Source organism: Microcaecilia unicolor, chromosome 11 (assembly GCF_901765095.1).
Source record: "Microcaecilia unicolor chromosome 11, aMicUni1.1, whole genome shotgun sequence".
Lineage (NCBI taxonomy): Eukaryota > Metazoa > Chordata > Amphibia > Gymnophiona > Siphonopidae > Microcaecilia > Microcaecilia unicolor.
This window is the reverse complement of record NC_044041.1, coordinates 95,516,084-95,532,415: the sequence shown is the minus strand read 5'-3', so window position 1 is coordinate 95,532,415 and position 16,332 is coordinate 95,516,084. Positions and strand designations below refer to the sequence as shown.

The 16,332-nt window shown below is 44.7% G+C and overlaps 1 protein-coding gene across 1 annotated transcript in view; it reads left to right on the top strand.

Moving 5' to 3' along the window:
* The first annotated feature begins 9,966 nt into the window (after positions 1-9,966).
* NWD1 (NACHT and WD repeat domain containing 1) overlaps positions 9,967-16,332 on the top strand; it is a 95,407-nt gene continuing 89,041 nt past the window's right edge. The window contains exon 1 of the mRNA XM_030219929.1: positions 9,967-10,052. Within this exon, the coding sequence (XP_030075789.1) occupies positions 9,969-10,052 (84 nt within the window). The 5' untranslated portion in view covers positions 9,967-9,968. The remainder of the gene's footprint in view (positions 10,053-16,332) is intronic.

The following is a 16,332-nucleotide window of genomic DNA, read 5'->3' as shown; positions in this document are numbered from 1 at the left end:
TACGCACTGACGCTAGTGCAGGCCCCCTTTTACTGCAGCGTAGCAAACAGACTCCTAAGAAATGGGTTTAGTGTGCCCTTACACGGGACTTTCCCTCAAGCTTTTTTCCTATTTGTTGAATGTATAGCTGTATGCTAATGTTAGCATTAGTAAGCAACCATTTAAAAATTAACACAGGAGCACTTTCTGCAGCTTATTTAGGAGGCGATATGGGCTCCTGCGCCAGTGGCGTACCAAGGGGGGGGGACGGTGGGGGCGGTCCACCCTGGGTGCATGCCACTGGTGGGGGGGTGCCGCACGCCTGTCTGCTCCGCTCGTTCTGTGCTCCCTCTGCCCCGGAACAGGTTACTTCCTGTTCCGGGGCAGAGGGAGCATGGAACGAGCAAAGCAGACAGGCGCGTGGCACCCCCCAGCAGGTAAAAATGCACCCGGGGGGGGGTGTCCTTTCGCCGGGGGGGGGGGAGTCGTGCTGCACCCAGGGGGGGGGGGGCGCATCGGCGATCCGCCCCGGGTGTCAGCCACCCTAGGAACGCCACTGTCCTGCGCTCAGTCTGCGTTCTTCAGTTACCGTGCGCTAATGTCAGCACTCTAGCTGAAAAGTCTTTCCACACCCATTCTGCACCCCTGACATGCTCCTTCCCACAAATAACAACAACAACAACAACAAAACTACTGCACACTTAGGGGCTCTTTAATCAAGACTTGGTAGGCACGTGGCAAAAAGCACTGCTGCGGGATACGCTGAGGCGCCCCGTCGTAGTGCGTCCGTCAGCACCACTGTGTATATGCTGAGGTGAAACTTTATTTTCATGACCTGTGTCTTCTACTCTGAATTATTGCTGATTTTATGCATATCATGTTTTTTGTATTCCACTCAGCTTTCATGATCAGGGAGCTGTGGGAGGGCGGGGAAAGAACCAGCACAGACCAGCAGCTTCCTTTATCCCTCTCACCCTCAAAATAGTAGTATAGCCAAAAAGGAAATTTTGTTTGGTATATGGGGAGGGGTAACAGGTTACATGGTTGGGTATCCATGGAGGAGTAGCCTAGTGGTTAGTGCAGCAGACTTTGATCCTGGGGAACTGGGTTCAATTCCCACTGTAGCTCCTTGTGACTCTGCATAAGTCACTTAACCCTCCATTGCCCCTGGTACAAAATAAGTACCTGTATATAATATGTAAACCGCCTTGAATGTAGTTGGAAAAACCACAGAAAGCCAGTACATTAAGTCCCATTCCCTTTCCCTTCCCCCCCTTCCCCTCCCTACCTCCACTGTATCAAACTTAAATACCTCAGCTAGTAGGGATCCCCAAGCCCTGGCAGCTGAAGACATCCAAGTCTGTCACCCACGCTTAAAAAAGCGCAGTAGTAAATGCCAGGCACCATGGGCAAGCGCCATTCTTGTGTATGCTCAGTTCATGCAAGAAAACTGAGCATGCCCGCGGTGCCAGCATTAACAGTGCACGGTGCTGCCACTGACTGCTGCAGCTCTCTGTTGACTGGGGGACAATAGACTCTGGATGTCTTTAGCTGGCGGGGCTTGGAGATTCTCACCAGGTATATGAATAGAGAACCAACTGCTGGGTGGGCCTGAGACAAAAGTGGAGGGACCTAGGCCACCCTGCCTGTAGCCCTAATTCAAAGGCAAGAAGAAGCTCCAGAAAGGATAACAGAGCCTACTTTTCAGAAGGTGTGACTGTCCACATAGATACCCCTCCCCCCCCCCAAAAAAAATACCCATACCAGGATCTTCTTGGACCTTCTGACAAGTCCTGAAAATCTGGTGTGGATAGGATACCTATACAAAGTTACTGGGGTGGGGAGGGGAGGGGGGGGGGGGGATACCTACATACACTGACACATCCAAAAATGTGAAACGGAGAAGATCTGTGAAATCTCACATTGACACTCTGTGTGACCATGGCCAAGCCACTTTATCTCCCCTTGCCTCAATTATCCACTTTGAATGTAAGCTCCTTGAGGAAGGAACTTATTGTATCTGAATTTGCATGATTCTGAAAACCACTGAGCATCATTAGAAAGGTGGCTAAAAACCCAAACCATTCATGATTAGACAGAGATGCTCGGGACAACCTTGGTTTCGAACTTACATCCCAAAGCAGCGTGGGATTTGCAGTACCTGATGCTGCCCGTTGAACTCAGGGCTGCACGTCTCATATTGCATCAAAACGCAGTGGTCAGAAATCCAGGACTGTCCCAAAATCTCCAGCCTGGAACTGGGTGACTTGGCATCTCTGAATTAAATCCAGATGGGTTTAGTGCAAGCTACTGCAGGAGGACGCTTCTTGGCTCTAGCGAGAGAACCTCTGTGTGTCGGGTGCCTTTGGGACTGGTATGTTCAGGTGCAGTGTTCTTTTAGCACAGTAGTGAATGTATGAATACACAGGAGTCCCCCCAGGAGATCTGCTGATCTCTGGTGCCACACCGCCGTTGTTATAGAGATCCCCAGGCTCCCAGGAGAGAAGAAACAGAGACATTTGCTCACTGCTCAGGTTATGACTGTGAATTTGGAGCCTGGGTTTGAGAAGCACCTCTATTCCTTTTCCTTCATGGTGATGGCAACTGGGATTCTCAGTGGATGGATTCTGGTTTTCTTTAAATGGATTTTCTGCAGGGAAATAATGTTTGAATAAAGATGGGCAAGGTAGCCCAGTATGGGTACCAGAATGCACCTTTGGATCTAACAATTGGCAATAAAGTGGTGCTGGTGGAGTTCTTTTTCCAAGCATAACATTTGAACAAATTAATAGCCAACAAAAGAGATCAGAAGATATAACAAGACTGACATCTGGTACATCTTTCAGTCATTCTTCCATGGGAGGAGAAGAGAGCTGCACAGACTGAGTGCAAGACTGTATCCAAGTGCGAGAGTGACTGGATCAGCATCTGTTAGGGTGTGTGAAATGGTGTGTAACAGAGCATGGCAGTGGGGGACTGTGTTAGTGTGTGACACTGTGTGAGTGGGTGAGTGTCAGTGCATGATTGTGTGACAGTGTGTGACTGTTTGAATCAGTGTGACAGCGCAGACTCAAGATGACAGCTGCCGCTCTCAGCCCGGAGACCCGCAGGCAACTCTTCCAGGGCAAGGCCGCCTCCCTTCCTGCTAAACATAATCATGTCCGAGTCTTCATCAGCTCAACCTTCGCAGGTAAATGAGTGGCTGAGGTGTATTAGTACCTGGTAGCATGTACTCAACTCTCCAGTGTCTCCTAGTATCAAAATTCAAAAAGCTTTTTATTAGCTCTGTAGATGAACTGGAAATTTTGCCTTTCCATGTTAAAGTGGTTTTCTTAGACCGGTTGAAACTCACATCCCATTTAAAATGTGTACGTTAGTTTTTAAAACTCTTTATGGCTTGGCTCCTTTTTATTTAGCTGAGTGGATTAATATTCCAGCAAAAGAAACGTTTTCGAGATTGCATGAGGCTTTATTTTTTTAAACCCTAGTAAGCTGAAGAATAAAACCATCTTTTCTGCAAGTTTTGCATAGTAGGCTTGAACAATTTGGAATTCACTTCCTATTTATATTAGAGAAAGAAGGGACTATTTGAATTTTAGGAAGTTACTAAAAACTTTTCTTTTCAGGAAATTTCTGAATGCTTGAATAGATGTTGATCTTGTGTCGGATAACCTTTTGTCAGCTCCCAGGGTCTGCCTGGCAATCTTTGATATTGTGCTGTGCATAGAACTCTAATCGGCGTTTACGAAATATAAGAATTTTTATAATGCAATGTAATGTAATCACTGAAATGTAATTGCTAGGGATGGGCATTCTTGTGCAAAGTCATGGGAAATGTTAACGACATATCTCACGTTGTTGCATGTCATTATCAAACAAATATGAGCAGAAAAAACCCCAAGAAAATTTGCTGATAATAGTGCTCACTCATGAACCACTGTACATATGCGCATAGGGCAGATTCTGTAAATGGCATCTGAAATCTAGACACATCCGATTAACACTCCTGGCGCTATTCTATATAACACACCTAAAGTGGAGGAGTGGCCTAGTGGTTAGAGCAACGGTCTTGAAATCCAGAGGTGGCCAGTTCAAATCCCACTGCTGCTCCTTGTGATCTTGGGCAAGTCACCTAACTCTCCATTGCCTCCAGTACAAACTTAGATTGTGAGCCCTCCTGGGACAGAGAAATATCCAGTGTACCTGAATATAAGTCAACTTGAGCTACTACTGAAAAAGATGTGAGCAAAATTCACATAAATATATAAATAAATTTAGATGCAGTATATAGAATAGTGCATGTGACTGGGGAACATACCTGGTGTAAATACCTGTGCCTAAATGTAGGTGTGTTCCCCCAAATTCTGTAACAATGCGTGTAAATTCAAGTAAAGCCCCTGATACTCCCACATTCTCCTATGGCCACATCCCCTTTTCAGCTACACATGTTGGAATTTACTGCAACTGTTTTTAGAATACACCTAAAAATGCGCACACATAAATTCTAATTATTGCCAATTAGTGATGATAATTGGTTGTTATCGGCTAGTTATCATCACTGATCGGCTCATTACTCAATTGAGTAGCGTGTGTAAATTGGCCATGCGCACAATTTAACACACGCTACTTGCCGTGCCTTATATAGCATCCAGCCCATAGTGGGCACTCTTGCTCCTGTGATGCAAAAATGGTCAAACGATGAAAAAATGGCCAAATGAAAATGAATAAAACGAAAATTCTCGGAAACGACACAAAAAGAGCATTTTCTGGGTGCCCATCCCTAGTAATTGCTGTATTTGGCTACTGGTCTTAACCCTAATGTTGTTCTCTCCCTGGCCCCACCCCCCAAATGAAAACTTTTATCAACCTCTTTATCAACATCTAGGTGCCTCATAAAAATCTGGAGAGTTTGCAGCAGGGGCGTAGCCAGACTTCAGCGAGAGGGGAGTCCAGAGCCCGACCGACCCCCCCCCCCCTGCCATTTTAAAATCCCCCATCATTTTTGACCTCCCCACACTAGCACCACCTTTGACCCCCCCCAGCGCCAACCCTTTTGACCTCTTCTTCCCGCCACCGCCAATCCTCCCCCGCCGCCGCCGCAGGACTTCAGACTCACAGAAACAGAAGCCTGCCCTTGCAGATCAGCAACGCGGCTGCGCCGGAGAAGAGGACTTCGGCTGGCGGGGATTGGGGACCCCGCCAGCAAAGATACCCGACAGCGGCGGGTGAGGGTTGGTGGCGGGAGGGGGGTGAAAGGGGTTGGCGGCGGGGGGACAGGGCCAAATTTACGGGGGCCCATGCCCCCGTGGTCCCACATAGCTGCTCCCCTGGTTTGCAGAGCAGCCATATTCAGGAACTGATTATCTAGGATTATGAAACAAAGTCTAGCACTAAGGGACCCCTTTACAAAGGCGCGTAAGGGCCTATTGCGTGTGCAGCGCTTGTGAAATCGGCATTACCATCCGGCTGGTGCATGTGTCTGGTGGTAATTCCAAGTTTGGCATACGAAGAAAACATGTGGTAGAAAGTAATTTTCTATTTTCTACTGTGGGGGCATCCCCAGCGGTAATCGGCAATTGGCGCTCGCTGGATGTTTACCACGCGGGTAACGCGCAAGCCCTTACTGCTAAGTCAATGGGTGGCATTACGGGCTCAGGCCGTAAATAGATGCGTGCTGGTTTTCATTTTGCCGCACGTCCATTTTCCAGCCCCCCCAAAAAATGTTTTTCCAGACGCACTGGAGAAATGGTCTAGCGTGCATCCAATACATGTGCCCACACTACCGCAGGCCACTTTTTGGTGCACCTTTGTAAAAGGGCCACTAAGTTTCTGTAAATACAGACCAGTATTGTTCATTCATACTATCACACATAAGAATAGCCATAGTGGGACTGACCAATGGTCATTCTAGCCCAGTATCCTGCATACAACAGTGGCCAATCCAGGTCACAAGTACCAGGCAGAAATCCAATTAATAGCAACATTCCATGCTACCAGTCCCAGAGCAAGCAGTGGCTTCCCCATGTCTGTCTTAATAGCAGACTATGGACTTTTCCTCCAGGAACTTGTTCAAACCTTTTTTAAACCCAGATACACTAACCACTATTAACTGTTACCACATCCTCTGGCAAAGAGTTACAGAGCTTAACTATTCGTTGAGTGAAAAAGGTATTTGCTCCTATTTGTTTTAAAAATATTTCCATGTAATTTTATTGACTGTCCCCTGGTCTTTGCACTTTTTGAAAGATCTGTTAAATGTATTTTAATTCCCTTAGAGTTACAAAATTACTGCTCATATGGATAAATGTGTCTAACTAAACTCTTAGCATTATTTGAAGGTGTGAATACATGTGGAGAAAGATGAGCCAGTCCAGGAAGTGAATCTGGATGTTTAGAAGGAGTTTGATAAAGGCCTTCATAAGAAACTCCACAGCAAATTAAAAAATCATGGGGTAGGAGACATTGTCCTCATGTGGGCTGGTAACTGGTTATTATATTAGAAAACAGAATAGGACTGAATAGTCAGCATTCCCAATGGAAAGAGGTAAGTAGTGGAGTGCCTCGGGGATCTGTACTAGGACCAGCCCTTTTTAATATATTTATAAATGAACTGGAAAAGGGAACAATGAGTGAAGTAATCAGATCTCTAGAAGACAGGAAAAAGTAGGTAAAACACAAGCAGACTGTGAGGAACTGCGGAAGGGCTTTGTGAGGGTGAGAAACTGTCTAATGGCAAGGCAATGTTTAATGTTTAAGGTCTGCTTATTTAGCAGCATTTACAATCCTTTATTCACCAAAACGCGCTTTGTGATCCATTAACGACTATCGATTGGTGTTGCCAGGTCTTAGATTGGCTCAGCTTGAAACAACTAGGCACAGTGCCTTTTATTTCTTAGCACCTTTTACCTGGAACAATGTCCTGTTCAGCATTCGTAGGGAACCCTCTTTGAAAATCTTTAAAATGACCATAACGACTTGGTTATTCCATCAGGCTTTTAATAATAGCTAAGAACGTAAGAATAGCCATACTGGATGGACCAATAGTCCATCTAGCCCAGTATGCAACACAGCGTAGAGGGTGATTAATGACTCTCAAGACGGGAATAGCAGATGAAAAGTCTTTATTCAGGCACCAAAGTAAGACCCGACATGGGTCCGTGTTTCGGTAGACTAGCAGCTTGCTTCAAGGGTCACAAGACCTTTTTTTGGCCACTGCTCTGTATACGTACACAGCAACAGAACTGCCAGCATGGATAATTAAGGTCACTCCTTTCAGCAGCATTTACACTTTCCCATGACTCTTTCATTTGTCTGTCCATGGTTTGTCTTTTCCAGTTGATGCCATGTTCTCCTCTGTCTTTGATGCAGTGGTTTGGTTTCTTGTGGTCCACACTTGGCCATATCATTTACACTGTGTTGTACCAAAGCTAATCCAAAGTAAATCATCTTAGAAGACAGGAGTACGTCGGGTCTTACTTTTGTGCCTTAATAGAGACTTTTCATCTGCTACTCCCATCTTGAGTTGTGAGTCACCCTCTACTCTGGGTTGCATCTTGTTTCTTCGTAGAGGTTTCTCCCTGCTTTCTTTGTGAATTCCATTTAACCCAGTATCCTGCTTCCAACAGTGGACAATCCAGGTCACAAGTACCTGGCAGAAATCCAAATAGTAGCAACATTCCATTCTAAAACTCCCAAGGCAAGCAATGGCTTCCCCATGTCTGTCTTAATAGCAGACTATGGACTTTTCCTCCAGGAACTTGTCCAAACCTTTTTTAAACCCAGATACGCTAACCGCTGTTACCACATCCTCCAGCAATAAGTTCCAGAGCTTAACTGTTCTTTGAGTGAAACTATATTTCCTCCTATTTGTTTTTAAAGTTTTTCCATGTAATTTCATGGAGTGTCCTCTAGTCTTTGTACTTTTTGAAAGAGTGAAAACTTGATTCACTTTCACCTGTTCTACACCACTCAGGATTGTGTAGACCTCAATCAAATCTCCCCTCAGCCACAGGCCGCCGAGACGGGGGGCAGGGGGGACAAAATTCTCCGGGCCCGGGCCTCCAAGGGGGGCCGCAGTCCCCTCCACCCACCCCCCTCCGTCCACCACTGGGCCTGGCCCCCCTGAATTCAAATCATAACGCCTCACCTCGACCTTGCTCCCTGTGAAAGAAGCGCAGCAGCGGCAGTCTGCAGATTGCCTCCCTTCGGGCCTTCCCTCCCTGTGTCCCGCCCTCGTCTGATGTAACTTGCATGAGGGCGGGACACAGGGAGGGAAGGCCCGAAGGGAGGCAATCTGCAGACTGCCGCTGCTGCGCTTCTTTCACATGGAGCGAGGTCGAGGTGAAGCGTTATGATTTGAATTCAGGGGGCCCCGGCCCAGTGGTGGACAGAGGGGGGCGGTGATGACGACGACCTTGGGGGGGGGGGCAACTCTCTCGGCGGCCCTGCTCAGCCATCTCTTTTCCAAGCTGAAGAGCCCTAAACTCTTAGGTTTGTAGTTTTCACCGTAGTCATCATACTCTTTTTATCATGATTGACTGGTCTTTGAATGTATGACAGCACTGTCCTGTCCTTATTTGGTGGAGTTCCTTTCATTTTCTTTTAAGCAGATTGTACACTGCGCAGTTCTGCAAGTCAGCTTGTGCAAAATAACAAGTTTTAATAATCTATAAACTCTAAGTGAAATATGGAGCCCAATTTTAGCTAGACTGTGGAGATCAGAATCAAGGTATTCAGGTTGGGTTGTAATCAGTTCTGGTGGTATTTTAGAAAAGGCTTCGCTGAACTCAGACCCTCTTCTAAAATGCCTGCAGGTGTGCAATGTGTATTTGCCGGAATGTGCAGCAGGAGCAGCCATTTTGCAAATATACACATTACAAAAGTGAATGACACGGACCTGACAACTTTCACATGAAGTTGTTGGCACTTACACATGGAAGTAGCGATTTCACAACCTCCACATGTAAGTGGCATGACTTCCACATGTAGCTGTCCTATTTTACAAACCAACAAGTGCTGCCAATTAAGTAGTTAGGCCACAATTTTAACTTGGTTTCATTTTAGAGGAGGAAATAAACTAAATGGGATTAAGGAGAGTGACTCCTATAATCCCTGTTGTGAAGCCCTGGTCAAAACAAGCACTATTTAAAAACCTGTGGCGCTCATTTTTGAAGTAGATGGGCGTCTCAAAACGACCAAAAAAGTCTTCTGCCCAAAACATCCACATCACAATTTTTGAAAGGCAGAATTTAGACATTTTACACTGCAGTATGTCCATATAACAAAGAGGCATGTTGGAGGCGTGTTTTGGGCAGAACTAGGGAGGGCCCAAAATTAGAATATCTTTCAGCGATAATGGAAAAGGAAGATATGTCCTAGGCAAAAAAGAAGGTCTTTTTTTCTAGAGTTGTTTCAATCACGTCCAGAGTACAAAAAAGTGCCCTGAATGAGCAGCTGAGCATTGGAGGGATGACGGCATGAACCCTCCTTAACCTTCCAGTGGTTACTGACTCCCTCCCACCCCCTAAAAAGTGAAAGTGCCAGTGGATATCAGGCTCTTTGACGGCTTCAGGTATTATGGCCAAACTAGTCTGCATAGGGCCTCAAAATTGCTAAGTCCAGCCCTGGACCTTTGCAGACCCTATGGGTGGCTGGGGCCCATATAGTGGCAGACATGGCTCTGGCCACTTTGTTGGGTAGACTGGATGGACTGTGTGGGTCTTTATCTGCCATCGTTTACTATGTTATTGTGTTATTCTGACCCAACATGGCAAATCTTAGGTTCTTAGACATGGAAGAAAGAATGAGCTCAAATCTCCCCCTGAAACATGCCACAGGTCCTACATTCTCTGTGAAGTAAGAGGGCTGCTCAATCCTAAAAGAAGTGACATTAAGAATAGCTGCAGCTGCCCAGGTGTTGACAGGTGGCTGTTTTTAAGGAGTTTGCTTCCACCCAGCTAATCTTTCTGTGCATGTTGCTTCTTTCAGATATGGCTACAGAGAGAAATGTACTCTTGGAGAGAGCGTACCCAGAGGCCCAGGCTTTCTGTCAGAAGCATGACTTGCAGTTCGAGGTACAGTGGAATCCGGTGATCTGTGCATGGGGCTAAAGCCAGAACAAACCAACAGCCTGTTTGGGGTTACTACTGTAACATTATAAGAAATATTTAACTTGGGGATATTGCTCCAGAGCACTAGCTAATATTTATAAGTTTTAAGATATATATTGAATAATTCTCCACCAGTTACCCATTAAGGCAACAAGATTCACAATCGCAAGAATAAAAGGAATCACGTATATTTATTGGATTACATTAACCTGCATTACCAGGTTTAAGAACATATGTAAAGAACAGACCATATATTTAGCTTATACAATTGCAGCGAGAGGTAGTTCTTTTCAAGAGATCTTACAGAGAATCTGTGCTTAAAGCCAGGGAACAGGTTTAAATCAAAAGTTATTAACTTACAAGAGCCCTTTGTTGTAGAAGCTGAGTGATGAACACATGACACATGAGAGATCCTCATAGCAGGGAGATGAGCTGCAGGTCCCCAGAGCAGCAGATCCCAAAGAGCAGCAGGATAGAAGAGATCTGTGTCTGGAACAGCTTCTGTCTTTTAGGGAAACAAATCCTCTTTTTATAGTAGAGAAATATGACCGCATGTCCTGGATCATTTGCTTCCTGGTTTGCACTGGACCGGACTCTGGGTAGTTGCAATGAATCATGATACCTGGTCTCATGTTTTATGACATCATAAGACTTCCTATCTGGATTTTGCTGACAAATGGTCTATTGAAGCAAAAGGCTTCCTGTTTGAATCTCTGTGATAAATACACATCTGATAAGATTTGTCTGAGGCAGCCGGCAGATGGTTTCTTGTCCTTTGTCTTTAGTAGCTGGATTTTACACCTTTCCAGCCTATCTATCTCCTTGCTTCTTTGATCTTGTTGTGTTGATCAGCCAGGCTTTTGATCAGAGGAAGAGAGTAAATTTAAAACTTTGAAGCAGTCTCTTACTTGTCAGAGTTTGTTTGAGAATAGTCTTTTGTTAAGGGGGAGGTGAGATCCTTGCAGCAGTACCCTTTTGTCTTTGTTAAGTGTTTGTCAGAAGTTTCCCAGGAACAGGGAGGAGGAAGATGAAGTCCAGGCTAGCTGATCTCAATGAGTGTTTAAAGCTGTTTTATACTTGGTATATATTTGTATCTGATCCAACACAACATCATGCTACATATATTTCAATAATCCTAACAATTAAACTCATATCATGTTACACTACCACCTCCTCCAGGTCAACCAAACAGGCTGATCCAGAAATGTAGGGATTTGTAGTTTTGATTTTTCATAAGGAAATCAGAATTATAAATGTCCGTATTCCATAGGGCAAAACTAGGACTGCTTCAGCCTGTTCTATTGCCCAGCAGGAAGTGGTGACCCTTACCAAGGGTTGCTGCTGTCAGATGGTAGATATTCGACTGACAATGGTGAGTGTTGCTTTAGCTGTCGGCATTGGCACTGGCATTAATCGGCTGGCTATCTCTTATGTGGTTAAGTGCTGAATATCGATACTTGACAGCATAAGTGATGACTGCCATGAACCACCTACAAAATAGCCAGCTGTAGTGATATTTAGTGACACTAACCGGTTAAATTCCCACTCAAGTGATTTAACTGGCCAGGAGTTGTTTCTGGCTGGTTAAATCACTCTGATTTTTCAGAAACAGCTGATCCAGTTCTAGTGCTATGGTCACGGTATTTAGCTTGCACTCTTTTACTGGTAACTAAAGGTGAGTGACTCTCAGCTACAGCTAATTGCCTGCCCCAAAGAGCTTACAATCTAAAGTCCCTTGTTTAGAGATGTGAAGCATGTACTCAGTTCATGACTCAAAAAATGTATTCACACTGAATCAATTAATATGCACTAACCTACAAATCAATGTGTGTTATATTTTGAGATATGTTAAAAACGTCTTAGTAAAACTGAATGAAACCATTAAAAGTCCAAAATTGGAGGAAATAGGTCAAATCAACTGAAATTGAACTGAAACGTTTTCTCTGTGCATACCCTCATTCTATGTACTAAGCATTTTCCTCATAGACCCCATTTTGCCCCCATCTTTCTCCCATCTTAATCCTCCATCTCCTCACCCTGGCCATCTATCCTGTCTCTATTCCACTCAGATTTCTATCCCTTACCTCCCTCTGCCCTCTCTGTCCCTCATTTGCTATTCTTTCTCTCCATCTTTGTGGCTCCTCAGTCCTTTCCTCCTCATCTCCTCTGCTTCTCTCCACTCACTTCTCCATGGCTTCCCTCTGCCTTTCCTCTCTTCAGACTTCTGCTCTTGTCTGTACCTCCCTTCTGACTATCTTTCTTCCCTGCTCATGGGCTATGTCCTCCTCATCTCCTTCTCCCATGACACTTGTATAATCTTTCCTCCCTGTCTCATTGGCTGCCTTCTTTTCATCTCCTATCCTTCTTAATGTTCTTCTTGCCACTCTTCCTCCCTCCCTTTCCATGATTCCTCTCTGTACCCTTCTTCTTCTACTACTACTTATCACTTCTATAGCGCTACAAGGCTGGCCTTTCTTCCTCCCTTCTCTCTGCCTCCTCCATTATTCTTCTCTGTCCTCTCTCCTAGCTCTGTCTCCTCCTTCCCTCCCCATGACTGTACTGCCTCCCCTCGCCTTCTCTACTCCTCCCATATGATTCTTCCCTGTGCTTTCTTCCTCTAGCTCTATCCCTCCCTCCTTCTCTCCCCCATGATCCCTGCCTGTGCTTTCCTAATCTGGCCTGTCCTACGACTTCTCTCCATACTCTCCCTTTTTGGCCTTCTCTCCTCTTCCCTCCTCCATCCAAGGTTGCCAGAATTTTCAGCAGTAACAAGCACTGTTGTACTTCTTCTACATGGTTTTGCTCTTTGTGACCTTGGGCAAGTCATGTCACTCTCTATTGCTTCAGGTACAAAGTTAGGACCAGATTGACTAATGTATGCTAACATGTGCTATTGCACATTAATGTATGTTAATGTGATTTCATCTGAATTATTTAATGCAGATTCAATTATTATTAATGAGGCCTGTCTTCCAATAAAGGGTGTCATTTTGTGAGGTTTTCTCACCTGCAAAGCCTGTTTTTTAAATGTAGAAAAGAGTTGTTATAAGATTGCATACATGCATAAAAACTGGCTGGTTGATATTCACAACAATTTAACCAGCCAGAAACGGCTGCGGACCAGTTAAATCGCTTGTTCAGGACTATCTGCTAACTTTCAGCGGCACTTAACTGGTTATTGCTTCTGAAAATTAACAGTTAGCACATAAGTGAAAGCTGGCTATTTTGGAGGCATTCCGGGGGCAGAGTCAGCACTTAGCCGGTTAAGTGCCAATATTCAGCATGGGTTCCTGCGGCAACCCATCCCTGGTTAATTTCTGAATATTGACTTAAATGGCCATGCGTTTGCCAGCACCGCATAAACCAGATAATCAATGCTGAATCCTGGATATGGACCTGCATTGAAAATCCAGGAATAATACCAGCGGTGGTCAGCAAAATGCTCACGCCACCAGCTGAATATTTACCCCTATGTGCACAGAAAGGATACAGGAACACAAAGGAGAAAAGCACAACAGCAAAGGTGATGAAAAAAGTCCCAAAGTCAATGGTGTGCTGAAAACACTTTATTGGATTGGAGAAAGACTATTGGAGTAGAGAAAGACTCTACACAAAATCGTGTTTTTGGCCGGTGGGTCTTCATCACTGTGGCCATAAGAAAAATTCCGAAAGCCACAATGGACTTCAAGAAGACAGTCTCCTGCCATCAGCCATCTTGACTTCTTGCTTGGTAGGCAATATATCGCACCTTTTTCTACAAGACTGCACAAAGCATGCGCAGTAATGCAATTGCAGAACCAGAAGCGGCAGTGATGTTATGTGTAGATGCGTGTGCGCTGAGAGGGCTGCAGCGGTTGCTTCGTACACTCTTTTGCTAGTAGTAGTCATATAGAGTCTTTCTCCAATCCAATAAAGTGTTGACTTTTTTGTCATGTTTGCTGTTCTGTTTTTCTTTTCCACAGAAAGGGTACACCTACTTTTATATAATCTGTGTGGAGGCATTCCTGGCAATGTAGATCGGGCTTAACAGAAGCGAAGTTGTGATTGCGCCTAAAAAAACCAGCACTGAAAAAAACAAGTGGTATTCTATAAGCCACGCCTAAAGTCCAGTGCAGTTTATAGAATAACGCTTATGTAGAGGAGTCATGGGTAAATTTAGGTGCTGTCATTTGCATCAACGAAAATGTGATGCAAATGTCCCTGCCAAAATTTATGCGCAGAGCACCCATATTCTATAATTACGTGTGCAACTCAAAACCATGCCCCCAGTCTGCCCCAAAACACCCATGACCCTCCCATTTCTGTGCCCCCTTTTTCGGGCTACACTTAAATGTTAGATGCTGCACTTAAATGTTAAACGTGGATTCTGCACCTAAATTTATATACATAAGTTCCAATTAAATCTAATTAGTGCCAATAATTGCTTGTTAAAAAGCCAATTATTGCCACTAATTGACTTGTTATTCTATTGAACTGAGCACGCAAATTGGGTGTGCGTCTAAATTTGTGTGCACAATTTATGGTGACTTTCATAGAATCAGAGAGATAGAGTACACACACAAATTTACACCTTCTTCAGAGCAGGTGTAATGTGTGTGCTGGCATCTGCATGCTATTGGTGCCAAGTCTGGGAGCCTAGTAGATGGTATGGATGGGTAGACTGGATAGGTCATATGATCTTTATCTGCTGTCATTTTCTCTGTCATCCAAAGAGAAACAGGAAGATATCCTCCATGAAAGTCCAAAGGCAAACCCAAGAGGTAGAGGATAACACAAGAACTTCCAAAGGAGAATGTGGTCAAGAGAGTTCTTTATTAGGCACCAGAAGAGACCCAACACAGGGCTGTGTTTCGGCGGAAGAACCCACCTGCCTCAGGGGTCAAATACAGTTGTACTTAAAACTCAGTAAAGTAATACACAGTGCCTTGAATAAACTGCTGTCACAATGAGCAGAGGTAAAGAAAAGCAAAGCTAACAAGGGGTTGATGCAAGGTCCCCCCCCCCCCCAATGTTTTCTTCTGTGAAAGTGAGTTGAGAAGCGGTTGCTTTCCTTTCCTTTTTTGATATTTGAGGAGCTGCCAATTGCAGTCTTGGATGTGCAACTGCTAGCTAGGGGAAACCCTGCATCAACCTCTTGTTAGCTTTGCTTTTCTTTACCTCTGCTCATTATGACAGCAGTTTATTCAAGGCACTGTGTATTACTTTACTGAGTTTTAAGTACAACTGTATTTGACCCCTGACTGAGGCACGTGGGTTCTTCTGCCGAAACACAGCCCCGTGTTGGGTCTTTTCTGGTGCCTAATAAGAAACACTCTTGACCACATTCCTCTTTGAAAGTTCTTTTGTTATGCTTTACTTCTTGGGTTTGTCATTTTCTCAATGTCTATGTTGCCTTTATAAAATAGGTTTAAAATATTCACCATTTTGACCTTCTCACATAGATATCCTGTTATAAAATTATTCCCAACATGTATTAAATCACATTAATGCACTTTAAGAAATCTAGTCCGTAGATTATGTAATCCATCTGAAGACAGAAATATCTACAGTACCTGAATATAGTTTGTCTTGAGCTTCCAAAGAAAAAGGTGTGAATTAAATCCAGAGAAATAAACAAAAAACGAATTCATTTCACTGCTTCTCCTGGGAGGCCTGGCAATTGCTGCACTTTGGGAGGGGATGCAAAGAAAATGCATAGGGTGTTAAAACAGAGAGGAGATACTGAAGAGAAGAAGTGTTGCAATTTGTTAAACACTTTCTTCTCCAATAACCATGGCAGGTAGTGAGGGAGAGTCCATAAAATAACAGAATTGGAAATGCATTAACTAGGGATCTTCTAGCTCAGCTGTAGGCGTGGCCCCTCTAGCTTAGTGTTTGGGGGAAAGAGGATTGGAAAGAGAAGTTGCTTACCTGTAACAAACAGGGGCGTAACCAGACTTTGACAGGGGGGTGGGCAGATCCCAAAGTGGGGGGGGGCACATTTTGGCCCGCCTCCTCACTGCACCCCCCTACCACTTCCACCACCACTGCTGCCGTATCATTATCATACCTTGGCTGGTGGGGTCCCCAACCTTCGCCAGCTGAAGCGTTTGTCCCGTGCTGGTCTCACCGCATTGCCAGCCCTGCTCTTCTCAGTCACACCGTGCATTCTCATTTTAGTGAAACTGAGCATGTCTGCATACTCAGTTTCATTAAAATGAGCATGCACAGCACGACAGAAGAGCAGGGCAGGCAATGTGGTGAG